We start from the raw sequence: 27,467 nt of genomic DNA, 5'->3' as shown, positions 1-27,467 counted from the left end.
ACCCATTCATTAAATTCGACCGGTGATATGATCCCTTCACTCTGGAGTCTGTCCAGTTCAATTTTGACTTTCTCCCTCATCATATACGGCACTGCCCGAGCTTTATGATGGACGGGTCTTGCATCTGAGTCCACATGGATCTGCACCTTGGCTCCCGTGAAGTTGCCAGTACCCGGTTCGAACAGCGAGGGGAACTTGCTCAATACTTGGGCACATGTATATTCCTCCGACGACAACGACTTTGTCATTCCAGTTGCATCTGATTTTCTCCAACCAGCTCCTGCCGAGCAGCATTGGGCCATTGCCTGGAACAATCCACAGCGGTAACTTGTGAACCGCACCGTTATACGACACATTAATTTGTGCACTGCCAATCAGCTTTATCAGTTCTTTGGTGTACGTGCGCAGCTTGGCGTTAACAGGGCTCAGCCTGGGCCTCACAGTCTTAGTATCCCACAGCTTATTAAATGCCCCCTCGTTCATGATCGATTGACTCGCCCCTGTGTCCAGTTCCATCGATTCCGGTATCCTGTTAAACTTCACTTTAATCAAAATTGGTTTATTCTTGGTTATGAAGGAGTACAGTCCATACGCTTCCTCCTCTGGCATCTCGGATTGCGTATCCGGATCCTGACTCTTATCCTCCACGTGGTGTGTCGCAGCTCGCTTGCTCATCTGCGGACACTTGCGCTGAAGGTGCCCCACTCTCAAACAGCCTTTGCAACTATATTGCTTAAATTTGCACTGCTGGTGCCGATGATTTCCCCCATAACGCCAACACGGAGAAGTCGGATACATTCCGGCTGGCGGACTTTGGGCAGCCACAGGTTTCGCGAACGCAGCCGGATAGGCCCTGCCATGTGCCGCTCTGCTGAACGGCGAATCAATCGCATTTACAGTACTTGCCGAGGTTCGGTTCTTCACCGATATTTGCTTTAAACTCCTGTCCGTCGTCATACATGATTGAGTGATCTGGATGGCCCTTTTTAAATCCAACTCCTCCATCGCTAGAAGTTTGCGTAGGATCACGTCGTGGTTGATACCGATAACAAAGAAGTCCCGCAGCATGTCTGACAACACTGTCCCGAACTTGCACATCCCGCTTGATGTCTCAGATTGGCAACGAATTCCGCTGTGCTCTGGCCCTCCGATCGAATGTGTGTATATAACCTGTATCCCGAGATGATGGTGCCGTTGTCTGGCTTGAGGTGCTCCTGTACCAATGTACACAACTCCTCGTACGTTTTCTCTGTTGGATTACTAGGCATGAGTAGATTCTTTACCAGACCGCAGATCTTTGAACCGCACACAGTGAGGAACACGGCCCAGCGCGATCTGCAACGTCATCCCCCTTCATTTTGTTGGCCATGAAGTACTGGTCCAAACAGCTCACAAAGTCTTCCCAATCTTCTCCCTCCACGAATTGCTCTAAAAATCCAATCGTGCTCATTTTGCAAACAAAGGTTCTTGTATTCTCGTTGCCAAATGTTATGTATGCAATTAAGGGACAAACTGAGTACTGTTTAACTAAGCAAGGTACAACCTTGCTGCTGCTTTATTACGTCCCAAAGTGCCTACTCACAAACTGGCTCCTTTTTTTATACCAGAGCAGTACTATTGCATGCTGCTCAGTGGCCTCCAACAATGACGCCATCTGATGGCTACAAACAGCATGTACATACATGACACACACACTGGATTTCCATTTGCTTGTATGATCTGTTGACACTAGGAAACAATGAATTGTTTCTAAAAATACACTTCCATTGATGATTCACTGCATTGTGTTTAAGGAGCTTGTTAATAGAGATTGCTGTGATAGTTTTGGAATGAAGAATGCCTGTGGACCTCAGTAATTTAATCCAATTTTCACAATGGCCGTGAACCTGTTGAGGCCTTGGAATACTTGAATTTGGTGGACTGTATCATTATCATCCCACTAGTAGGGCCTTGTGCCAGTAAGTGGGGCAAGAAAATTGGCTATTGGGTGTCACATTTTTAGAGAACAGCATTGAAAGGCTTCCAGCTAATTCCTAGCCTGATATTCCTAAAAAAAAACAAAAGAGACTTGTCCATAGATCCATCACCTGTTCCTGTTAGATTCTTTGGGCTCAATTTTCCCCAAAGCATTTTTTTGGCGTACTTGAAGAGTTGCGCCCGATTTTTTTTTTTTGTGGGCCAAGTATGCCAAAAAAAAAATGTTGTAAGTTTCCCCGTTGGATCTCCATTTTGGTGAGGCCTAACCCGAGGGGGGTGGAGACTTGATCTGTGCCAAAAAGATCGGCTGCCATGGTAACCAGGGATAAAATGCGAGCTGACGCTGCAAAGTGAAGCATAACTGAGTTACGCTGGTGCAAATTGATTTGGGAAACTGGGGTTTTTTAAGTTGGGCCAGAAAAAGCAGCCTGCTCCCAAAAAAACAGCACACATACTGGGGAAAATTGAGCCCATAGATTGGAAAGTGTTGGGGCAAGGTCTTTAGGTCAATTTCTTCTGTTGCCTCCCCAAAAAGGAAACCATAGGAAAGTTAGGTGGGAACGCCCTCTCCTACATCATGCAGTGAGTCCTGGACATCCTGAGGGAAGAGATCCAGCATTACAAATCTCTACCCTGTTTTTCTTGACTATTGTATCTGAGGTATTGCCCAGGCTCTCATTCAGAAAAAAATGACCCCATAGTCTCTTTGTTAGAATGCAGGTACAATTATACTTTTCCTTTGATGTGACATGGAAACCACTTTACAGCTTTGAATAAATGACAGCATCACTCTAGAGTCAGGACTTGGATTTTGGAAATGTGATACCCAGTGGGTAAACCGTCTCTCACCACTTTGTCTTGGAGTACAGTTCCATTGCAGTGCCAAGCAGCATTTAAAAAGTGCCATTTGGTCCTTTGAGCACTTTATAACCTAGAGTTTAAAAAAAATGTTTTGAGAGAGTGTACACTCCTGCCTATACTCCCAGGTGGGAGAGAAGCTTTATGCACTTATACAAGCATGCATGTAGAGAGCTCTCTTTTGTCAACAAAAGTACGGTTCCACTATAAATGTAAGTTAAGTAATACCAGGTGAAAATTGATGTTTAGCTACCAGTATTGGACTGGTAGCATGGTATCAGTCGTAGTCCCCGCTCTCCTTTCTGGAGAGATTGCTCATACTAGCATACTCTTGTTCAACTTAAAGATTTTCATTCCCTGGTTCTTCCCTGTTCAACAGCAGCTGGTGAAACACCTGCCCATTCACTCACACCATTATCCAAGGGCCCTAAAAACTCCTTCCATGTGAGACATGTAATTTATGTGTATTTTCTCCAATCTAGTATGTTGTATTGCTGCCCATCTTGTGATTTCCTATACCATTGGGGAGACCAAATGTAAATGGGGTATCTGGTTGGAACATATACATTCTGTTTGCAAGTGTGACACCATGCTCCTTGTGGCTCACCATTTTAACACTTCTATTTCCAGCAACTACTGCTCCTCTCCAGGATTGTCTGTTTGGGGAATAGGCCCTTAAATCTAATTTTACTCCTGATCATGCTCCATCCCTCCGGTCTGAATATTGAGAGTGGGAACTGGTATCTTGGTGTTCCTGCATTTCAGTTTTCATTTTAGACCGACATCTGTAGTTTTTTTTGTGAGGTTTTCCTCCCTCAATTTCCCTCATTTTCTCACCATTTTCTTTGGATAGGCCTTTTTTGCACATTCTTTTGTTTCAGTTCTGTTTCATTACCTGACTGAGATTATCTTTTATTTCAGCAAACAATTTCCTACTATTCCTTTTGCAAGTTGCAGGCATTCTGTGCTTGTTTCTCTTTCCGAAAAAGGCTTCCACTTGAAATGTTAACCTGTCTTTTCGCACTACAGATGCTGACTGCCCTGTTATGTATGTTTAGCACTTTTGATTTTGTGCAGTCTTATTTGAAAGTAAACCCTTTGTGAATAAAAGAAACATTTTCTAAGTAATTCTGTCATTCTACCACACGTAATCAGTCGTTTACAAGGCTTCTGATCGTAGTTCATGAATGCAGTGCCTAGATTCCATAAAATAAAGTTATCATATCTAACATTTCTGGTAGCTGAATGTTATTCGCAATCACCTTTAACCAAGAGAATCATTTTTATTCTTAACCTCGCAGATGTCAAACTACAAGCGTGCAATTTTTGAAGATGATGATGTCACAGATACTGCAGCAGATGGAAATGCCTCACCAGAAAATGTGGAGGTTTGTAGCATTGACTGATTTAAACTGATATTTTTATTAAATCATGGCTTCTTGTCTAACCCAGTGCTCATTTCCTTTATTTGTATACATGATGAATGATTAGGAAGTTGGTTTATGATGTGGTATGTACGCTGTCCCGGTTTCTTCAGTAACAATGTACACAGGAAAGTGCTGTTACTGCTGTAGCATAATCAAGAACCACCACATTGTATCCTTTGTTTATATGTTTTCTTTTGGTTTTAAAAGACAGTGACTAACAATTTCTTCATTGTGATGTCTGATTGAATAGTCTTGATTGTAATTGGGGCAGAAATTCCGGCCTCCCGAGTCTGTACTGAGTGTTTACGGACCCAGGAAGGCATCACATAAACTGGCTTTCAGCGCACAATGCGCATGTGCTGAAGACCAGCGTTTCCGATCTGTCAAACTGGAGATTGACAGACCTTCTGTACCTCGGGCGCGAGGTCATTTGCATGGGCAAGATTGCGGTATTTACCCATATCTTGCCTAGCAAATGTCCTGAAACTCTTGAGCCTGATAAAAAAAGCAGGCGCACAGCCTACTTTTACAGGTGTAAGAGTTTTAAAATACACAAACATTTTAAAATGTATAAAAACACATTTTGTTAAAAACCCTCCACACTACGGTAAGTTTATTTTAAACCATAATTTTAAAAACTTTTTAAAAATTGGAAAAATATATAATATAATATAAATTTAATTTAAATTAATAAAAACGTGTATATTTTCTGTTAGTGTTTGGGGGGTTCTCATTCAAAATAATGGGACCTCCAACTTATGGAGTTCCCATTATTTTGAATGAGAACATACTGTACCTTGGCTGTCCAGAGCCATGTGACTCCAACTCCAGCCCTGCGCATGTCTTGATGTGCACCGCTGCGACGCGCAGTCAGTGGAGGCCTCAGGACCGGGAACTTGCTTGGGCGCAGCAACTTCAGGTAAGTGCGTATCTTTTTGTTTTTTACCTGATCGCTCGTGGGAAGCAGCCGACCGGGATTTCTGGGCCAATAATTTTCCAGTGAAGAAAACAGCAACATTTATTATGTTTCCTTACAAGCAAAACAAAGTCCCTAAGTGCTGATATATTTATGACTTATTCTGCACTATGTGTGCATTTTGAGAAGCTAGTCTTTTCGAAGTGTTTGCTATCTGCTTCTGAAGTTGGGCAAATTCCTAATATGCTAGTATTTTTAATGTTGTGTTTGAGCTGATGCTTCATGATTTCTCACCATGTATTCTTTGGAGTGCTGTTCCCTGCTGAAAACATGGGTGCTTTATAGTTCTAGATGAACAGCATATCAGAACAATCTTTTTTGTTTTCAGCTATAAAGCCATCCCATTTTTTTTTACTGCTTTGGAGTGGTTTTTACATTAACATGAAGATCTCATTGCTAGTGAATTGAACATGTTTTATGCATCCAGTATCAGCACAATTTGCAGGTCGGGCATAGATTACATGCATGCTTAAGCTTGATCTCTACTGCCCCAGCCTCAGAAAAACCAGTGGTACTTCCATTCTGCATGCCAGCCATTCTTGGCTCACATGACTGAGCCTGTCAAATTCGTGTTGAATTATGGATATTTTGGAACTATGAACTATGGACTTATCCCACTAGAAACAGGGTTGAGATTTAATGTAGGACATAACATAACAACTTAGATGTATATTTTGGGGATGACTAGTGATGCTGGCAATATTGAATTAATTATCAATGCATACTTGCTTTGAAAAGGTAGTGGACTTGTAGATGGCAAAGAGGTTTTGAGTGGTCAGGAGGTGAGTTGTGTGGTGCAGCTTCTTCCTACATAGGAACATGAGTAGGCCATTCATCCCCTCAAGCCTGTTTCACCATTCAGTTAGATCATGGTGATCTGTACCTTAAATACATTTAGCTGTGTTGGATCCATAACTCTTGATACCCTTGCCTATTAAAAATATGTTGATCTCAGTCTTGAAAATTTTAATTGGCCCAGCATTGATAGTCTCTTGGGAGAGAATCCTAGATTTCCACTACCTGTTGTGTGAAGAGCTGCTTCCTGATTTCACTCCTGAATGGCCTAGCTCGAATTTTGAGAATATGTCCCCTTGTTCTGGATTTCTCCACTGGATGAAATAGCTTCACTACTCTATCGAATCCATTTATCGTTAGATCACCCCTCGACCGTCTAAACCCGAGGGAATACAAGCCAAGTTTATGCAACCTGTCCTCACAATTTAACCCTGTAAGCCCTGGTATCATTTTGGTGAATCTACGCTGTACCCCTTCCAAGACCAATATATCCTTCCTGAGGTTCAGTGCCCAAAACTGAATGCAGTTTTCCAGATGGGGTGTGCTCTGTGCAACTGAAGCATAACTTCTTCGCCATTGTACTCCAGCCCCCTTTAGATAAAGACCAACATTCCAATAGTCATTTGTGTACCCATACTTCGAAATTTCTTTGCTCCGCCACAGTTTTGTGTCTCTTGCTATGAAGAAAATATTCCAGTTTGTGTTTCTTGGATCCAAAGTGGATGACCTCACACTTTCTCGCATTGAACTCCATTTGCCTTTGTTGTCCACTCACTTAGTCTGCTTATGTCCCTTTGTAACTTTCTGCTCCCATCTACACAACTTACTGTGCCTCCTAATTATGGAAGTCTGCAAGAGAACTGCAAACTTGGATATGCAACTCTCTCTTCCTTCATCCAAATAATTATTAAATATGCTGAAAAGCTGAGGACCCAGTACAGATCCCTGGGAAACACCATTTATCACATCCTGCCAATCAGAGTACATTCCCTTTATCCTGACTCTCTGTATCCGATATCTCAAACAATTACAAACCCATGTCACAAGGTTACCTCCAATTCCATGTGTTTTATTTTTTCTGTTAATCTCTTGTGCGGAATCTTAAAATGCCTTCTGGAAGTCCATAAAGGCAACATCCATAGCCACTCCACTATCCACCATGCCAGTGACTGCCTCACAAAATTCAACTAGATTAGTCAGGCATTAGTTACCTTTCATAAATCCATGCTGACTCTCTGATTGGCTCATACTTCTTGAAATGCTCAGTCATGCTGTCCCTGATGATATATTAAGTAACCTCCCCACAACTCGTGTTAAACTTACCTCCATAAGATCACAGCTTAGACATCTCCTTTTCAGGCTGAAAAGTCCAAGACTTTCCAAATTTTCTTCATAGCTCAGATCACCAATAGCACAGTTCAGCCTCAAGGTTCTTCTCTGCACTTCAATGTCTTCCTTGTTTGGTGACTAGAACTAGACAAATTACACAGGATGTGGTCAGACCAGAGCACTGTAGAGTTTGATGATTTTGTCTGACTGTATTCTACTGTTCTCTATGTAGATCAACATTGTGTTGGCTTTGTTAATCAATGTTCTGCATTGTTGGACTTGTTGATGGTCAGGTGGGTGTATAATGCACAATTTTAAAATTTGCAGATAACATAAAACTTAGAAGTATAGTGAATAGCAAGGAGGAGAGTGATAGACTTCAGGAAGACATAGGCAGGCTGGTGAAATGGTGGACACGTGGCAGATGAAATTTTAATGCAGAAAAGTGTGAAGTGATTCATTTTGGTAGAAAGAATTAGGAGAGCACATATAAACTAAATGGTACAATCCTAAAGGGGGTGTACAAACAGAGACTTCGCGGTATGTGCATAAATTGTTGAAGATGGCAGGGCATATTGAGAAAGCAGTTAAAAAGGCTTAAGGGATCTTGGGCTTCATAAATAGAGGTATAGAGTATAAAAATGTAGAAATTATGATGAACCTGTATAAAACATTGGGTCAGCCCCAATTGGAGTACTTTGCCCAATTCTGGGAACCACACTTTAGGAAGGATGTGAAGGCCTTAGAAGGTGCAGAAAAGATTTATGAGAATGATTCCAGGAATGAGGGACTTCAGATATGTTGATAGACTGGAGAGGCTGAGGTTTTCTTTCGAGCAACGAAGAGTGAGAGGAGATTTGATGGAGGTGTTCAAAATCCTGAGTTTGGACAGAGTAGATAGAGAAACTGTTCCCATTTGGCAGAAGGGTCGAGAACCAGAGGACACAGATTTAAAATAATTTGCAAAAGAACCAAAGGCGATGTAAGAAAAAACTTTTTTACGCAGAGTGTGGTTCGGATCTGGAATGCACTGCCTGAAAGGGTGGTGGAGGCTGACGCAATCTTATCTTTCAAAAGGGTGCTATATAAGCAGCATGGCGGCCCCGACCTGCGTGGGAACATCAGCAGCAGGTCGGGGCCATAAAAGGAGCATACCACTACAGGGTACAGAGCGAGTCGGTCCAGGAGGGCGACAGCTGTGAAGAGGGTGACTCGATTGGACGTCACCATAACCCAGATCGATGATTGGAGCGTGGGCAACTACAGCAGGAGCGGGGCGAAGGAGCGGTGCGGGATTGCAGAGCAATGTGATTGGGGCCCAGGAGCGGCGTGAGTTCAGGGCCCAGATGAGGCGTGGGCCCAGAAGAGGCATGGGCCCATGGGCAGCATGGGCCAGTCCACACTGCGATATGTGTGCGCACTAGGTCCATGCAGCAGAGTTAGTCTCCAGTCGTCTTGGTTAACCTTTAGCACTGGACCAAGATCAAGCTCTGTCAAGCTCGTGTGGTGGCTGGTGTGCAACGGCCACCGCACGTTTAAAAAAAAACCATGCACAGGCATCTTCCACCCTTCAATATGCAGTTCGGGACGTGGACTATTAGGTCCTTCATTGAAACACCTGTGAACTCATCCCTTTTTGGCATGGAAGCAAGTCATCCTCGATTTCGAGGGACCGCCTAAGAAGAAGAAGATGATATAAGTATCTGAAAGAAAAACATTTGCAGGGCTACAGAGAAAGGGGGGGAAGTGTGACTAGCTGAGAGTTCAACGGGCTGAATGGCCGCCTTCCATTCTGTAACCATTCTATGATTCTAAGTCTACCGAGACTCCTAGGTCTCTCTACTTTATCTGTAGCTATTTCTACACCGTTTATGGACTACACGTTGCCATTTTTCTTTCAATGCTCCATACTATTCTGTATACACTTGTCTGTATATGTTACTGTTTGGCTCATTCAGATATTTTGTTTAACTCATTCTATAATTTCTAAGTTGACTCTTTAGATTTTAGTGCCTCTCCTAGTTTAGTGTCTGTAAATTTAACCAATTTGCATTTAATTTCTAGATAAAAGTCATTGATGCAAGTTAGAAATAGTCATGATCCCTGGGGCAGCTCACTTAGTATTCCCCAACCCTCCACCTCAACATGAATTCTCTAAACATGCACGCATTGTTTTTTTTTATCCTTCACACAATTTCTTATCCATTGCCATGTTTTCCCTGAATCCCCACAGCTTTGCGCTTAACTAGTACCTTTTCACGTGGAGCTTTATCAAATGCCTTATGGAAGGCTAAGCACAAAACGTAATGGGTTTTACCGCAGTTCACTTGGGTTGTGGCTTCCTCAAAACAATCAATGAGGTTGGTCAGGCAGGATTTCTAAAGCTATGTTAATGTACACATACTGCTTAAGTTTACTCCTGATAATCAATTCTATTATTGTGACACTGAATTGAAATAAAACTAATAGGCCTGTAGCTGCCTGTGTTTGTTTTGTTGCCCTTTTTTGAATATGGGCACTGCATTCATCTATTTCCAATCTACCTGTACATTCTCAGTGTCTATTGACTCTCTTAATGATTGTCAATGGTTAACAAATCTCCATAGTTTTTCTCAGTATTTTTGTGTTAAATACCACGTAACCTTGGGAACTTTAAGCCCTTTCCGCTTATATATGTGCAAATGGAGTTGAGGTGCAGTTCAGCCATGATCTAATTGAATGGCAGAAAAAGGTTTGAGGAATTGAACCTCCTGTAGAATTTCTATCCTATTTATATTCAAGCCCAGAATTTACCATTGTATTCTTTTTGAGGGTGGGGAGAGCATGCTGCTCATGTCTTTCCTTGTGAATACTTCAGTATTTACTATTTCATGCTCATCCTTCGTTTCAAGTCCATTTGTACCATTTAATATTCTCATCTCTTTGACAGCCCTCTAGCCATTGCAGTATTACAGAATTTATTTACTGTTTTGCTTTGCCTCTGTAGCTATACTTTTGCTACCTCTCTCTTTGCCCCTATGATCAACCTTTTGAAATGTTTCTGTATTCATCTCAGTGATGCTCTTCCCCTTTCTCCCTGCAATATTTGTAAATCCTGAATTTACTTTTAATTTGCTTGCTAATTCATTTAGTGTAACGTTTGTTTAGACTGAGTCTGCTGATCTTGCATATTTCATACATATATTTGTCCTACATGCTCAACATTATTCCTTTACAAGTTTTCCATTTGTCTTATAGTGACAAGACAAATGGAAAACTTGTGCTCCTCCTCCAGTCCAGTAGCTTTAGTTTTTGCCTCATTTCTTTTGAATTTACCTCTTTTTTTATATAGTTATAGTCCTGCCACTGCTACCTCCCCGCTCTTACATCCATATCTGGAGGAACACCTTGATGAAGTTTGCAATCAAGTGGTTCTGATGGAGCTGAAATTGAGCATTAGTGAGCAGGTTGCTCTTAAGTAGATGCCATTAGTAATTACTCCTTCCATCACTTTGGGAAGAGGCTGATAGAGTAGCAGTTTCCCAGATTGGATTTGTTCTGGGTTTTTTTTGTGGATGGGACACACTGTGGCTATTTTCCACATTGTTGGGTTGATGTCAGTTTCACAGTACCTTTAATGTAGTAGTAATCCTAAATTGATTCACAGAAGAGAGTAATGAGAGATGACTAAGCATGGATAAAAAGGGAAGAATTTAAAAGGCATTTAAAAGTACAGAGAAAAATAGCAAGGTGCAGGTTTTAGGACATGATTCTAGAGAGTAGGGCAACAATGACCGAGAGGAGGCTTTCAACTGTTGTTCTTGGCTTGAACTGTGCCACCATGTGCAGGCAATGTTGTAACATTTTGAAGATTTGAAATTCATAAAATGTTGGAACAATCGGTAACTGACATTGGGGTGGGGGGTGGGGGGAGAGATGGGATAGTGGAAAGGAATGGGGGTGTGGGTGCAGGGATGTGTTGTCCAAGGAGAAAGGAGTTGTTCTGCTTGCAAGCATGTAGGCACTTTATAGAGCACTATTTTGAATTGGCACTAGCATGAAACCTGTAACTGAGATGAACATGGATTACATTGGTGCCAATTTTGGAATATGTAATTCAAGCAGTTAGTTCTGTAGTGGTAAACAGAGGTTCAATTTTGGGTCAGTTATGACCCCTGTGTTCTTTTATAAATGGGCTTACTACCATGCCAAATTTTATATTGTGCTGTAGCTCAGAACTGATTCAACTTGCACAAATGAAAAAGTTCTGAAATGAAACTGGTGATATATTGCACTGTGTTGTGGATTAGCAGGATGCAGGTGTTAGTTAAATTTTTTTCCAATGCTTTTTCCTCACTTAAATCGATTGATATTTCCTACAAGCAGATCAAGTCTCCTATGAACTGAAACCTGTGTATTTTAATCTTGCATAGCAGAGGTCTTTCAAACTAATTCTGATCGCGAATTGTTTTCTGGAGAATACATGGGATGACTACTACATCTCCTACTAACTTGGATGGTGGAAAATATTCACAATGTTAGACCAGTGTCTGCAGGTTACAATACTGTCTAGATATATTTACAAATAAAAATCTATATTAGAAGCAAAATACCATATAGCACAACTTACAATTCACAGTATAAATAACTGAAATGACCGCTTTAAAAGAGCCTTTCATTTGCCCAGTTCCTCTTGGCAAACTCAAGAAAAAACACAGGGGATGATTTTCATCTCCCAAGTGTAAATCGCTTCTAATTTGGTTAGCACTGCTTTTATGCTTACCCGAATTGTAAGTGAATTTGAAAACAACTGGCTGCCATACACCTAACTAAAGAAATTTCATTTCCTTGGCAGGTCGGGTGCGGGCGGTCAGTGTGGCGGCTCGGAACACTGTTCTTTTCATCCGCTCCTCGGTGTCTTTTCCTTAATGATACCTATTAAGGCAGGCCTGCGCATTTCCCGGCCCTATTAAATGGTGTGGGTCTGATGAAGTAATCGATGATTCGTTTGCAGGGGGATAATTAAAGCAGCCGTGGCAACATTGCAGTTGTAATAGATGGCAGATAAAGTAGAGATCAAACAAGCAATCTGTCGATGGTGTGATAGTTAGTAGCAATGAGGTGAGAATGGCTTCCGAAATTGCAGAAAGGACTTGCAAAGTGTAGACATCTGAATCTGTGCTCAAAATGCACTGAGCAAGAGCCTTTCCCTTGGGCAAGTAAGCAGATGTCATGTGGGAGGATTTATTGTGCTTTCCATGCTCTGCTGTAATGACCTCCAGCAATGGCCACTGATCTTCTGCCTCAACTTGACAGATGTGGTTCCTGAGCTGCGTGATTCCCGTGGGCAGGCAGTGAAATTTAAAAAGGACTGGTTAAAAACACAGTTGAGGGTCTGACAATAAGGTATTAATGGTAAATTAGGTCGCCTGCCTCTACCATTCGGGTCCGTGCCTCGCTAGCAAATGTGCCTGAGTTAAAGGCGTGAGGAGGCTGGTTGATGGCGGTGTCCCAATGTGCTCTCATTTATTGTGAATTTTCCTCCCGACCCACCTTCAATCCCACACGCACGGCAGCATGAAAATTCTGGCCTCTGTTCTATAGTAGTTTAGCTACTCCCTAAAACTGTGCAGAAATCAATTAAACCTAAAAACATGTGTATCAGGTTAAGCTTGGGACAAGATTCTGGCTGAAGCTAGATATTATAGAATGCTTATGATTAATGATTGAGTTAAAGGAACATTTATAAAGTTAAAATAAGACACAGCTGCTTCATTTTGATCACACGAAGTTCAAATCCAGATATGTCTGAGGATGAAAATGTCTTCGTCTGTTTGTAAGAGACCTTTTGTGAGAAGAATTTGGGTTATTTCAATCCAGTTCATAGTGTTAATTACACAAAACGTTGCACACATTGGGCCCAAGTTTCGGGTGGAGTTGCTCCAATATTTTTGAGAGGGAGGGAGGGGGGAGAGGAGGAGGAGAGTGAGGGAGGGGGGGGGAAGGAGGGGGAGAGAGAGAGGGGGGGGGAGGAGGAGGAGGAGGGGGAGAGGGAAGAGGAGGGGGGGAGAGGAGGAGGGAAGCGGTGAGAGGGAGGAGGGAGGAGGGGGTAGAGAAGGAGTGGGGAGAGGGGGAGGAGGAGGAGGGAAGAGAAGGAGGGAGGAGGAGGGAAGAGGGGAGGAGGGGGGGGAAGAGATGAGGGGGGGGGGGGGAAGAGATGAGGGGGGAGGGGAGTGGGGAGGGGAGGGGGGAGGAGAGTAGGGGGGAGGGGAGTGGGAGGGGAGGGGGGAGGAGAGAGGTGGGAGAAGAGAGGGAGGAGAAGGGGGGAGAGGAGAGGAGGAGGGAGGAGAGGGGGGGAGAGGAGAGGAGGAGGGAGGAGAGGGGGGGAGAGGAGAGGAGGAGGGAGGGGGGTAAAGGAGGAGAGGGGGAGAGGAGAGGGGAGGGGGAGGAGAGGAAGCGAGGGAGGAGAGGGTGGAGGGGGAAAGGAAGGGAGGAGGGGGAGAGGAAGTGAGGGAGGAGCAGAGGGAGGGAGGAGGAGAGAGAGAGGAAGAGAGGGAGGGAGGAGGAGGGGCAGAGGAAGGGAGGGAGGAGCAGAGGAAGGGAGGAGGGAGAGGGGGGAGGAGGAGGGGGGGGAAGGGAGTTGGAGTGGGAAGGGCAGGAGGATGGAGGGGGGGAGAGGGAGGGGAGTGGAGGGGGGGAGGAGGAGGAGGAGGGGGCAGGGAGGAGGAGGGAAAGGGGGGGGTGAAGGTGGAGGAGAGGGAAGGGAGGGAGAGGAGGAGGAAAGGAGGGGAGGAAAGGGGGGAAGGAGGAGGGGGGAGAGGAGGAAGGGGGAGAGGAGGGGCGGGAGGAGGAGGAGAGGGGGAGGATAGGGAAGGGAGGGAGAGGAGGAGGAGGAGAGGGAAAGGGGAGGAGGGAGAGTGGGAGGAGGAGGAGAGGGGGAGGAGGGAAAGGAGGAGGGGGAGGAGGAGGTGGGGAGGGGGGGAAGGGGAGAGGAGGAAGAGGGGCGGGAGGAGGAGGAGGCCCGCCCAAACACCTCTTCCGCAATCGGGCCGCCTGACCAGCTCTTCGGCAGGATACACCTGATCACCTTCTCGGCGGCGGGCCCCTGCCCGAACTCTTCCCCGGTGGCGGCGGGGCTCCGGCCGACGACCTCATCGCCCGGTGAACGCACCCCTGCTGATTTTCCGAAATCCGGAAATACCCGGGCTTGTGTGTTTCCAGATTCGTGACGTTAGAAAGACATTCCAAAATCTGGCAAAACTCAAAATCCGGAACGGCCTCGGTCCCGATGGTTCTGGATTCGGGGCGCTGCACCTGTATTAGAAAGAACAACATGTGAAACTACTTTTACATGCATGAAAAGTCCTACTTGTTTTGACTGATAAATTATTAAGTAGGTTTATGTTGGAATGTAAGAGAGCGCTAACTCAAACATGAGCAGACACTTGTTTAATTATTCACTATAATTATTAATACATTATTCTGGAGAAGCCAGTAATTTTCACCCCATGTTCTTTCATGTTAACACTTTTTAATGGCTTGGATTTGTTCCTCTGTTTAATCACTTCCCGATTCTGAAATTTTCCTGATATTTGGTTTCAGTGATGTGTATTTTTATCATTTTGAAATAATTAGGCTAGAATTATTTCCTCTCGTCCATCTTGATGATGTTTCCTGAATTGAATACCCAAGCAGAAGAGAAGTTTATTTATTATTATTTTCTTAATTTTAAATAGCATTTAAAAGCTCAAAAACCTGCAATATGATAGACTGTTAAGTACTAACATCTTTCAATAATTATTTGTTCGAGTGTGTATATACAGGTTTAAAATGAACTCTGTCAGAAATGTTTAATTTTTGTCAATGAAATACTTTTCATATGGCAGTTGTTAATTTTCTCCTGACCTTTTTAATTTCTGCTCAGCAGTTTCTCTGGTGGACAGGTTCAAATTAAGAAATCTCAGTAAAGTGAATTTTTCTGTGATGATTTTGGCGTTGTTATGTGATGTATTAAAGAAAGGAAAATGAGATGGGGTAGCTCTGTTAATAAACAATGAGATCAGTACAGTAGTGAGAAATGATACTGGCTCAGAAGATCAAGATGTAGAATTAGTTTGAGTGGAGATAAGAAATAATAAGGGAAAGAAGTCACTGCTGGGAGTAGTCTAGAGGCCCCCTAACAGTAGCTGTAGGAAGAGTATAAATCAAGAAATAATGGAGGCTTGTAAGAAAGGTACTGCAATAATCATGGGCGATTTTAATCTTCATAAAGATTGGACAAATCAAATTGGCAAAGATAGCCTTGAGGAAGAGTACATAGAGTGTATTCGGGATGGTTTCTTAGAACAATACATTGTGGAACTAACCAGGGAGCAGGCTATTGATCTCATAGTAAAGGATCATCGAGGGAAGAGTGATCATAGCATGTTAGAATTTCAAATTCAGTTTGAGAGTGAGAAACTTGAGTCTCAAACTAGTGTCCTGAACTTAAATAAAGGCAACTACAAAGATATGAAGACAAAGTTGGCTACAGTGAACTGGGAAAATAGATTAAAGGGTAAGACGCTCATCATCATAGCATATCATATAGGCAGTCCCTCGAAATCGAGGAAGACTTGCCTCCACTCTATAAAAGTGAGTTTTTAGGTGACGGAACAGTCCAATACGGGAATTACAATCTCTATCACAGGTGGGACAGACAGTCGTTGAGGGAAAGGGTGGTTGGGGAGTCTAGTTTGCCGCACGCTCCTTCCGCTGCCTGCACTTGCTTTCTGCATGCTCTCTGCGACTAGACTTGAGATGCTCAGTGCCCTCCTGGATGCACTTCCTCCACTTGGGACGACTAAAAAAAAATAAGAGAGAGAAGATAGATTGAGAGTAAACTAGCAAGAAATATAAAAACAGACAGTAAGAGCTTCTACAGGTATATAAAAATGAAGAGAGTAGCTAAAGTAAACGTTAGAGTATGAGACTGGGGAATTAATCATGGGAAACAGAGAAATTGCGGAGACTTTGAACAAATATTTTGCATCAGTCTTCACGATAGAAGAAACTAAAACCAATAATAGATAATCGAGGTGCTTTAGGGAGGGGGGGAATTTAATACAATCACTATCACTAGAGAAAAAGTACTCGGCAAACTAATGAGACTAAAGGTGGACGGATCCCCTGGACCTGATAGCCTACATCCTAGGGTCTTAAAAGAAGTGGCTGCAGAGATCGTGCATGCATTGCTGGTAATCTGCCAAAGTTTCCTGGATTCTGGAGAGGTCCCAGCAGATTGGAAAACTGCAAATATAATACCCCTATTTAAGAAGGGAGGGAGACAGAAAGCAGGAAACTATAGATCAGTTAGCCTAACATCTATCGTTGGGGAAAATGCTGGAGTCCATTATTAAGGAAGTAGTTGCAGGACATTTAGAAAATCAAAGTGCAGTCAAGCAGAGTCAGCATGGTTTTATGAATGGGAAATCATGTTTGACAAATTTGCTAGAGTTCTTTGAGGATGTAATGAGCAGGGTGGATAAAGGAGAACCAGTAAATGTAGTGTATTTGGATTTCCAGAAGCATTCGATAAGGTGCCATATAAAAGGTTACTGCACAAGATAAGAGCTCACGGGGTTGGGGATAATATATTAGCATGGATAGAGGATTGGCTAACTAACAGAAAACAGAGAGTCGGGATAAATGACTCATTTCAGCTGGCAAATTGTAGTGGGGTGCCACAGGGATCAGTGCCTGAGGACTGGGAGAAATTGAGAATTCAGCAGAGGAGGACAAAGGGTTTAATTAGGAGAGGGAAAATAGAGTATGAGAGGAAGCTTGCCGGGAACATAAAAACTGACTGCAAAAGCTTCTATCGATATGTGAAGAGAAAAAGATTAGTGAAGACAAACATAGGTCCCTTGCAGTCAGATTCAGATGAATTTATAATGGGGAACAAAGAAATGGCAGACCAGTTGAATAAATACTTTGGTTCTGTCTTCACAAAGGAAGACACAAATAACCTTCCGGAAGTACCAGGGGACCGAGGGTCTAGTGAGAAGGAAGACCTGAAGGATATCCTTATTAAATGGGAAATTGTGTTAGGGAAATTGATGGGATTGAAGGCCGATAAATCCCCGGGGCCTGATAGTCTGCATCCCAGAGTACTTAAGAAGTGGCCCTAGAAATAGTGGATGCATTGGTGATCATTTTCTATCGACTCTGGATCAGTTCCTATGGACTGCAGGGTAGCTAATGTAACACCACTTTTTAAAAAAGGAGGGAGAGAGAAAATGGGGAATTTTAGCTTGACATCAGTAGTGGGGAAAATGTTGGAATCAATTATTAAAGATGAAATAGCAGCGCATTTGGAAAGCAGTGACAGGATTGGTTCAAGTCAGCATGGATTTCTGAAAGGGAAATTATGCTTGACAAATCTTCTGGAATTTTTTGAGGATGTAACTAGTAGAGTGGACAAAGGAGAACCAGTGTATTTGGTCTTTGAAAAGACTTTTGACAAGGTCCCACACAAGAAATTGGTGTGTAAAATTAAAGCACATGGTATTGGGGGTAATGTACTGACGTGGATAGAGAACTGGTTGGCAGACAGGAAGCAGAGAGTCGGAATAAACAGGTTCTTTTCAGAATGGCAGGCAGTGACTAGTGGGGTGCCGCAGGGCTCAGTGCTGGGACCCTAGCTATTTACAATATAAATTAATGATTTGGATGAAGGAATTGAGTGTAATATCTCCAAGTTTGCAGGTGACACTAACTGGGTGGCAGTGTGAGCTGTGAGGAGGACACTAAGAGGCTGCTGGGTGACTTGGACAGGTTAGGTGAGTGGGCAAATGCATGGCAGATGCAGTATAATGTGGATAAATGTGAGGTTATCCACTTTGGGGGCAAAAACTTGAAGGCAGAATATTATCTGAATGGCGGCAGATTAGGAAAAGGGGAAGTGCAACGAGACCTGAGTGTCAAGGTACATCAGTCATTGAAAGTTGGCATTCCGCTACAGCAGACGGTGAAGGCGGCAAATGGCTTGTTGGCCTTCATAGCTAGGGGTTTTGAGTATATGAGCAGGGAGGTCTTACTGCAGTTGTACAGGGCCTTGGTGAGGCCTCACCTGGAATATCGTGTTCAGTTTTGGTGGTCTAATCTGAGGAAGGACGTTCTTGCTATTGAGGGAGTGCAGTGAAGGTTCTCCAGACTGATTCCCGGGATGGCTGGACTGACATATGAGGAGAGACTGAATCGATCGGGCCTTTATACACTGGAGTTTAGAAGGATGAGAGGGGATCTCATAGAAACATATAAAATTCTGACGGGACTGGACAGGTTAGATGCAGGAAGAATGTTCCCAATTTTGGGGAAGTCCAGAACCAGGGGACACAGTCTAAGGATAAGGGGTAAGCCATTAGGACTGAGATGAATAGAAACTTCTTCACTCAGCCAGTTGTTAACCTGTGGAATTCCCTACCGCAGAGAGTTGTTGATGCCACTTTGTTGGATATATTCAAGAGGGTGTTAGATATGGCCCTTACGGCTAAAGGGATCAAGGGATATGGAGAGAAAGCAGGAAAGGGGTACTGAGGTGAATGATCAGACATGATCTTATTGAATGGTGGTGTAGGCTCGAAGGGCCGAATGGCCTACTCCTGCACTTATTTTCTATGTTTCTATGTGCTGGGGTCTCCCAATATTTACAATCTATATTAATGACCTGGATGAAGGGAGCAAATTGTAGCCAAATTTGCTGATGATCCAAAGATAGGTGGGAAAGCAAGTTGTGAGGAGGACACAAATAATTTGCAAAGGGATATAGATAGGCTAAGGAAGTGGGCAAAAATTTGGCAGATGGAATATAATGTGAAAAAATGTGAAGTTATCCACTTTGGTAGGAAAAATAAAAATGCAAATTATTATTTAAATGGAGAGAGATTACAAAATGCTACGATACATTGATCTAGGGGTCCTTGTGCATAAAACACAAAGTTAGCATGCAGGTAGAGCAAGTAATTAGGAAGGCAAATGGAATGTTGGCCTTTATTGTAAGAGAGATGGAGTATAAAAGTAGGGAAGTCCTGATACAACTGTACAGGGCTTTTGTGAGACCACACCTGCAGTACTGTGTACAGTTTTGGTCTCCTTATTTAAGGAGGGATATACTTGCATTGGAGGCAGTTCAGAGAAAGTTCACTAGGTTGATCCCTGAGATGAAGGAATTGTCTTGTGAAGAAAGGTTGAGCAGTTTGGGCCTATACTCATTGGAGTTTAGAAGAATGAGAGGTGATCTTATTGAAACATATATTATGAGGGGGCTTGACCGGGTAGATGCAGAGAGGATATTTCCATTCGGCGGGTGGGGAAATCTAGAACTAGGGGGCATAGTTTCAGAATAAGGGGTCGCCCATTTAAAACGGAAATTAAGCGGAATTTCTTCTGAGGGTTGTGAATCTTTGGAATTCTCTACCCCAGAGAGCTGTGGAGGCTGGGTCATTGAATATATTTAAGGTAGAGATAGACACATTTTTAAATGATATGCGAGTCGAGGGTTCTGGGAAGCGGGCATGGAAGTGGAGTTGAGACCAAGATCAGATCAGCCATGATCTTATTGAATGGCGGAGCAGGCTCAAGGGGCCAAATGGCTGACTCCTGCTCCTATTTCTTACTACATGTTGATTTTTTTTTTCATAAGTATCAGTTTAGTTTAAATTATACTAACTTTTAGCCTTAGTGCTTCTTAAAACATCTAACCAGTTTAAAAACAATCTTTTGTTCAAGGTTTGTTGACATATGATACTAACTCAATTTGTCTTTAATTTTTTAAATCGTATTTTCAATAGGTTGGTTTCAGAAAAGGTAAATCGCTTTCTCTGGGACCAATTGGGGCAAGAACACAGTTGGAACTGACCCTGTTAGCAATCGTCTTGGTTGTGGCCATGGCCCTGATTGGTTGTATTATTACTCTGGTAATAAAAAATACCCAAGGTAAGCAAAGATTGAGTAATCCATTAGTGTAGGTTCAGTTTTAACCGATTATTGGTCTGAATGACAACCAAATGTTACTGTATATTGGAAATATGAGTTTTGTTTCTCCTTTATTATTATCTCTTAAAGATATTTCATTTTAAAAGAAAATCAAAATTTGCATTAATATAGTGCCTTTTACCACTTTGGGGTATCCTAAAACACTTTACAGCCAGTGAAGTTGTTTTGAAATGTAGTAATTTTTGTAATGTAGAAAATGTGGCAACCAATTTGTGCACAGCACTGTCCTACAGATAGCAATGAGTTATGTGACCTGATGATCAATTTTAGCGATGTTGTTTGAGAGATAAATATTGGCCAGGACACCTGGATAACTCCCCTGCTCCTCTTTGAATAGTGCCATGAGATTTTCTACATCCATGTGGGAGGGCAGACGTGACATTTCTGTCAATTATCATTGATATGTATGAGAATTTCTGTAAAAGTGGCTTTTACAATATATACCTTGTGCTATAGCCTGAAGATCACAAGTGAAATTGGTTGGGTAGCCCCAACTCTGTTTTTAGTGGAAAAATCCACAATTTATGATGCATATTTGTGAGTCTTCTGCCACACTCCTGCTGGAGTTCTGATAGACGTGCGCTGGAAACGAAGGATTTGCGGCCCTTCGAACATTATTTTAAATTGAATGTTTTTTTAAAATTCTACATTATTAGGATGTGAAAAGGAAGAATTTAATAGGATGAGGAAAAGGGGCTCAAATGGGATTAGAGTGGGCAACTTTTGTGATGGGCCAAAAGGCTGCTTTCTGTGCTGCATTTTTTATGAATCATCAGCCCGATGGAATTTTATGTAAATGTGTTCATCATTGCACTATCATAGGAAATTAAACTTCCAGGATGGCTAGAGTAAGAAAAAGAATTGGGACAGCGGTTTCTGCATGGATTTCGGGTGGAGAGCACGCCACGGAATGAACTGATGATGGAGTAATACAGGAGCCTAGTTGCTGCTTTCATTGTTTACAACAACAACTTTTATTTATATAGCACCTTTTAAAGTAGTAAAACGTCCGAAGGCACTTCACAACAGTGTTATAAGACAAAACAAATAAATTTGACACCAAGCCAAATTACGGCAGATGACCAAAAGCTTGGTCAAAGAGGTAGGTTTTAAGGAACGTCTTAAAGGAGGAAAGATAGGTTGAGAGGTGGAGAGGTTTAGGGAGGGAGTTCCAGAGCTTAGGGCCCAGGCAGCTGAAGGCATGACCACCGATGGTTGAGCAGTTAGATTCAGGAATGCTCAAGAGAGCAGAAATTGAGGAGCACAGACATCTCGTGACGTTGAGGCTGAAAGAGATTAGAGATAGTGAGGTGTGAGGCCATGGAGCGATTTGTAAGCAAGGATGAGAATTTTGAAATCGAAGTATTTCTTAACTGGGAGCCAATGTAGATGAGTGAGCACAGGGGTGAAAGGTGATCGGGACTTGGTGTGAGTTAGGACACGGGCTGCTGAGTTTTGGATGACCTCAAGTTTACGTAGCGTAGAATATGGGAGGCCAACAAGGAGTGCGTTGGAGTAGTCAAGTCTCGAGGTAACAAAGGCATGGATGAGGGTTTCAGCAGCAGATGAGCTGAGCCAGGGGCGCAGGTACAATGCATGTAGTCCTGTGTTATAGGTTCATTAGGTTGGCATCCGTATTTTAGGTAGGCCTGGTGCTGCTCTTCTGCATTCTTCATTGAACCAGGGTTCATCTGGCTTGATGATGGAGGAGTGAGGGATATACCAGACCATGAGGTTATAGATTGTGGTTGTGGCCCAAAGTGCCTAATGGATTCCTAGTTCTCACCTGCTAGATCTGTTGTTAATCTGTCCCATTTAGCATAGTGGTAGTGCCACACGACTCAATGGAGTGTGCCCTCAGTGTGAAGACAAGACCTGATCTCCACAATGGCAGTGCGATGGTCACTCTACCAATTCTGTCAGATACATCTGTGACTGGTAGATTGATGAGGGCCAGGTCAAGTAGGTTATTCCCTCGCGTTGGTTCTCCCACCAGCTGCTGCAAGCTCAGTCTGGCAGCTATGTCCTTCAGGGCTTGGACAGTGGTGATACTACCTGCTGTTCTTGGTGATGGACTTTGAAGACACTCAACCAGGCACATTCTGTGCTGGAAGTAGAAAAGCCAAAATGCAAGCACAGAACTGAACTGCCATAAATCAGTTTACCAAACAGTAACATATACAAGCAGCTGATGCTATGTAGTCTCTTATGCCTAGAATTTTCACTCTTGGCATAGTTTAGACCTGAATGGCTATTGGGGTTTTAGACAAACTCAAATGGCTTTTTACACTCAATTTTCATGGTCAGCATAACTTTAGGTGCAGATTCAGATGGGTGCAGGTAACAAGCTCGACATTGCTGTGAAAAAGTGTGTGCAAATAACATTTAACGGAATGGGGACAGTTAGAGGGGAGTGTCACAATAGGGTGGCAACAATTCTGAAAGTCTTTGGAATGCCTCAAGACATCTCAACACATTGACCCAGAAATTGCTGTGGCAGGCTAACAAATGGTGGCTGCCATTAGTTAGACTTGCCCGTGCCCATGTAATCCCCATGATATTTTGCCCTGCAAGTTGCTGGAAATGTGAGATGGAAACAGCACGGTGCCCTCTATAGGGTATCTGAGATCTGAGTTAACAGGGCAAATAATTTATATCTCCTTAACCAATCAGATTGAAGGATTGTGAAATGAAATGTCCTTACTATACAGTATAAATGCACAAGAGGCCCATACTTGAGAGAAGGTCACTCTGTGACCAGTTACCTTTATTGCCATGACCTCAAGTGATGAAGGTGGGTGGAGCTTCCCCTTTTATGCCTGAAAGTCCAGGTTAGGAGTGTCTCCCACAAGTTCACCCCCTTGTGGTCAGTGTTTTCAAGGTGTACAACTTAGGTCAGCTTATACATGGGTTACAATGATAGTTGAATAAATGACATGACCTCCCCCCCAAAGTCTTATTGGGATCGCAGGTTAAGTCTCTCTGGTGGTTTACGCTCCCTTGTAGAGCGCCTGAGTTGGGGCTCCGGTTGTTGGGCGCTGGCCTGCGTGTCTGCTGTTTGTGGTGCCTCAGGCCTGAACGGACTGCCCACAGTGACTGAGCTCTCCTCCACTTGGTTCTGGTGTTCAGTCACCTGTGGTGGAGTAAACTGTACGTCATGTTCTTCCTCTGCTTCTTCTATGGGGTTGCTGAACCTCCTTTTAGTTTGATCCACGTGTTTGCGGCAGATTTGTTCATTTAACTACCAAAACCCTATTCCCCTCTTTGGCAATCACAGTGCCTGCAAGCCATTTGGGCCCTGCAGCGTAATTAAGGACAAAAACAGGTTCATTGACATCAATACATCGCGCCCTCGCATTCCTGTCATGGTAGTCACATTGTGACTGACGCCAGCTCTCAACAATTTCTTTCATAGTGGGGTGTATAAGGGATAACCTGGTTTTGAGCATCCTTTTCATTAGCAGCTCTGCAGGTGGAACCCCTGTGAGCGAGTGTGGTTGGGATCTATTGGCCAACAGGAGGTGTGATAAGCGGCTTTGTAGGGAACCCCGTTGGATTCTGAGCATCACCTGTTTGATTATCTGCACTGCTCATTCTGCCTGGCCGTTTGAGGCCGGCTTGATCGGTGCCGTTCTGGCATGGTTGATTCCATTGCCTGCCATGAAGTTCTGGAATTCAGTGCTTGTGAAGCACGAGCCATTGTCGCTGACCAAGACATCCGGTAGATCATGGGCGGCGAACATTGCCCGTAGACTTTCTACCGTGGCAGAGGATGTGCTTGAATTTAAAATGGCACACTCAATCCATTTGGAGTAGGCGTCTAGTACAACCAAAAACATTTTTCCATGAAACGACCTGCGTAGTCCACATGGATACGTGACCATGACTTGGCGGGCCAGGACCAGGGGCTAAGGGGGGCTTCCCTGGGTGCGTTGCCCAGCTGAGCACACGTGTTGCACCTGCGAACACAAAGTTCCAGGTCTGCATCTATCGCTGGCCACCAAACGTGTGACCTGGCAGTTGCCTTCATCATGACAATGCCCGGGTGCTCATTGTGAAGTTCTCTGATAAACACCTCTCTGCTCTTCTACGGCATGACTACTCAGTTTCCCCATAGTAGGCAATCGGCCTGAATCGAGAGTTCATCCTTGCGCCTATGAAATGGTTTAAATTCCTCAAGGCATGCCCCGTACGTGGCTGCCCAGTCCCCATTCAGGACACATTTCTTAACTAAAGACAGTAGCGGGTCTTTATTTGTCCAGACTTTAATCTGACGGGCTGTCACAGGTGAGCCTTCGCTTTCAAAAGCTTCAACAGCCATGACCATCTCTGCATCATGCTAAGTTGCCCCCTCAGTGGTGGCTAGTGGGAGCCTGCTGAGTGCATCGGCGCAGTTTTCAGTGCCCGGTCTGTGCCGAATTGTGTAGTCATAGGCGGCTAACGTAAGTGCCCACTTCTGTATGCAGGCCGATGCATTCGCATTTATGGCCTTGTTGTCGGTCAAAAGGGACGTTAGGGGTTTGTGATCTGTCTCGAGCTCAAATTTCCTGCCAAACAGGTACTGGTGCATTTTTTTTTTGCTGCATATACATGTGCTAGCGCTTCCTTTTCTACCATCCCGTAGCCCCTTTCTGCCTGAGACAGACTTCTGGAGGCATAAGCTACTGGCTGTAACTGACCATTGGCATTCGCATGCTGCAACACACACCCGACCCCATAGGACGCGCATCGCACGTTAGAACAAGCTTCTTACACAGGTCATATAATGTTATCAGTTTGTTAGAGCATGCAACTTGTTATACTCCATCAAAAGCCCTTTCCTGGCTATCCTCCCAGACCCAATCGTGACCTTTGCATAGGCGCACGTGTAGCGGCTCTAACAGCGTGCTCAGTTTGGGAAGAAAGTTACCAAAATAGTTCAGGAGCCCCAGGAACGAACGCAGCTCCGTCGTGTTACAGGGTCTGGGTGCTCTCTGGATCCCTTCCGTTTTGGACGCAGTGGGTCTGATCCCGCCTGCTGCTACCCAGCTCCCCAGGAATTCTACCTCTGGAGCTAAGAAGATGCACTTCGCCTTTTTCAGTCGCAGCCCTACCTGGGGTCCAGTCTGCGTAGCACCTCCTCCAGGTTGTGGAGATGTTCTTCAATATCGCGACCCGTGACAAGGATGTCGTCTTGAAATACCACTGTCCTTGGAATCGACTTGAGGAGGCTTTCCATATTTCGCTGAAAGATCACGGCGGCCGAACGAATCTCGAACGGACATCTATTATACTCAAACAGCGCCTTGTGTGTCATGATGGTGGTCAGCTTCTTCGACTCACTTGCCAGCTCCTAGGTCATGTAAGCTGAGGTCAGGTCCAATTTTGAAAAAAGTTTGCCACCGGATAGTGTCGCAAAGAGGTCCTCTGCTCTCGGTAGCGGGTACTGGTCTTGGAGTGACACCCGATTGATGGTGGCTTTGTAATCACCCCATATCCTGACCGACCCATCTGCTTTGAGCACCGGCACGATCGAGCTCGCCCAGTCACTGAATTCGACAGGCAAGATGATGCCTTCCCTCAGCAGGCGGTCCAATTCGCCTTCTATCTTTTCCCGCATCACGTACGGCACCGCTCTGGCCTGTGGTATACTGGCCTGGCATCCGGGTTTATGTGAATCACTACCTTGGTCCCCATGAAAATGCCGATGCCGGGTTGAAATAATGAGTCAAATTTGTCCAGGACCTGTGAGCATGATATTCGCTCCACAGAAGAAATTTCATTGACATCGCCCCATTTCCAGTTCATGACAGCAAGCCAACTCCTCCCCAGTAGTGCGGGACTGTCCCCTGGGACAATCCAGAGTGGCAACCTGTTCTCCAAATCTTTGTGGGTCACGACTGCCATGGCGCTGCCTAGCACCAGAATGATCTCCTTTGTATATGTCCGTAGCTGTGCGTCAATCGTCAATAATTTTGGCCTCCTGGCCTTGGACACCCACAACCTTTCAAACTGTTTGATACTCATCAGGGACTGGCTGGCCCCCGTGTCTAGCTCCATTAATACTGGGATGCCATTGAGGAGCACTTTCATCATTATCGGTGGTGTCCTGGTATATGAACTGTATATGTGCTCCACATGAACTCGCTGAACTTCAGCTTCCAGCGATTTCCCCCAGTATTCATTTGGCCTCGTAGGGCTTACATTGGGCCTGTCTTCCTCGTACATCAACCTGGCTGCAGGCTTCCTGCACATACTTGCCAAGTGACCGCTGACGTTGCAGTTTCTTCAGGTATATTGCTGATACCTGCAAGCTCTGGCTGGGTGATTGCCTCCACACCTCCAGCATGAGCTGGAGGCCCCGTTGTTGGAAACAAAAGTTCCATTACCAGTCGATCGTCTCTGACTGTCTCTGTAACTGTCCTTAAGCGTACCATTAACAGGTGTTGATGGCCCCATTACTGGCCGCATTGTCCATTGCGATGGCATGAATCACCGTTCACCTAGCCATTGTCTTTGTTGAATTCCCCCTTTGGGTTCGACTACATGCTGGGGCATGTCTGATTGCCTTTGTCTGCCTAGAGAACTGTGTGTCGCGTTAATAATGTTGACTCCCTGGTCGTTTGCCGCATTTGAGCCAAGATTTTTGTCATACATCATTCTGGTCTCTTCCTCCCCTGAGATAAATGTCTGGGCTATCAGAGCTGCTGCTTCCAAGGTCAAGTCATTGGTCTCAATCAGTTTCCTGAAAACCCCAGCGTGCCCGATGCTCTCAATAAAAAAGTCTCGCAGCATCTCCGCTCTACATGCATCTGTGAACTTACATAGGTTCATCAGTCGCCGGAGATCTGCCACGAAGTCTGGAACGCTTTGCCCTTCTCGCCGCCGGTGTGTGTAAAACCGGTGTCTTGCCATGTGCATGCTGCTTGCCGGTTTAAAGTGTTCCCCGATCGACTTACTGAGCTCTTCGAATGTCTTGTCCGCCGGCTTCTCTGGCGCTAGAAGGTCCTTCATCAGGGAGTACGTTCTGGAACCACAAACCGTCAGGAGATGAGCCCTGCGTTTGTCGGCCTAATCCTGACCCAACCATTCCTTAGTATCAAAACTTTGCT

The 27,467-nt window shown here is 44.2% G+C and overlaps 1 protein-coding gene across 3 annotated transcripts in view; it reads left to right on the top strand.

Annotated features, from left to right (window-relative positions):
• The window catches only part of LOC139265893 (endothelin-converting enzyme 2-like), a 254,719-nt gene that overhangs the window by 79,721 nt on the left and 147,531 nt on the right, over positions 1–27,467 (top strand). For all 3 annotated transcript variants that reach the window (XM_070883439.1, XM_070883441.1, XM_070883440.1), the window contains 2 exons: positions 4,137–4,223; positions 20,172–20,316. In XM_070883439.1, the coding sequence (XP_070739540.1) occupies positions 4,137–4,223; positions 20,172–20,316 (232 nt within the window). The remainder of the gene's footprint in view (positions 1–4,136; positions 4,224–20,171; positions 20,317–27,467) is intronic.

This window comes from Pristiophorus japonicus, chromosome 6, assembly GCF_044704955.1.
Source record: "Pristiophorus japonicus isolate sPriJap1 chromosome 6, sPriJap1.hap1, whole genome shotgun sequence".
Taxonomy (NCBI): Eukaryota; Metazoa; Chordata; class Chondrichthyes; family Pristiophoridae; genus Pristiophorus; species Pristiophorus japonicus.
Note: the sequence above shows the minus strand (reverse complement) of the source record. Positions and strands in the feature narration are given on the sequence as shown.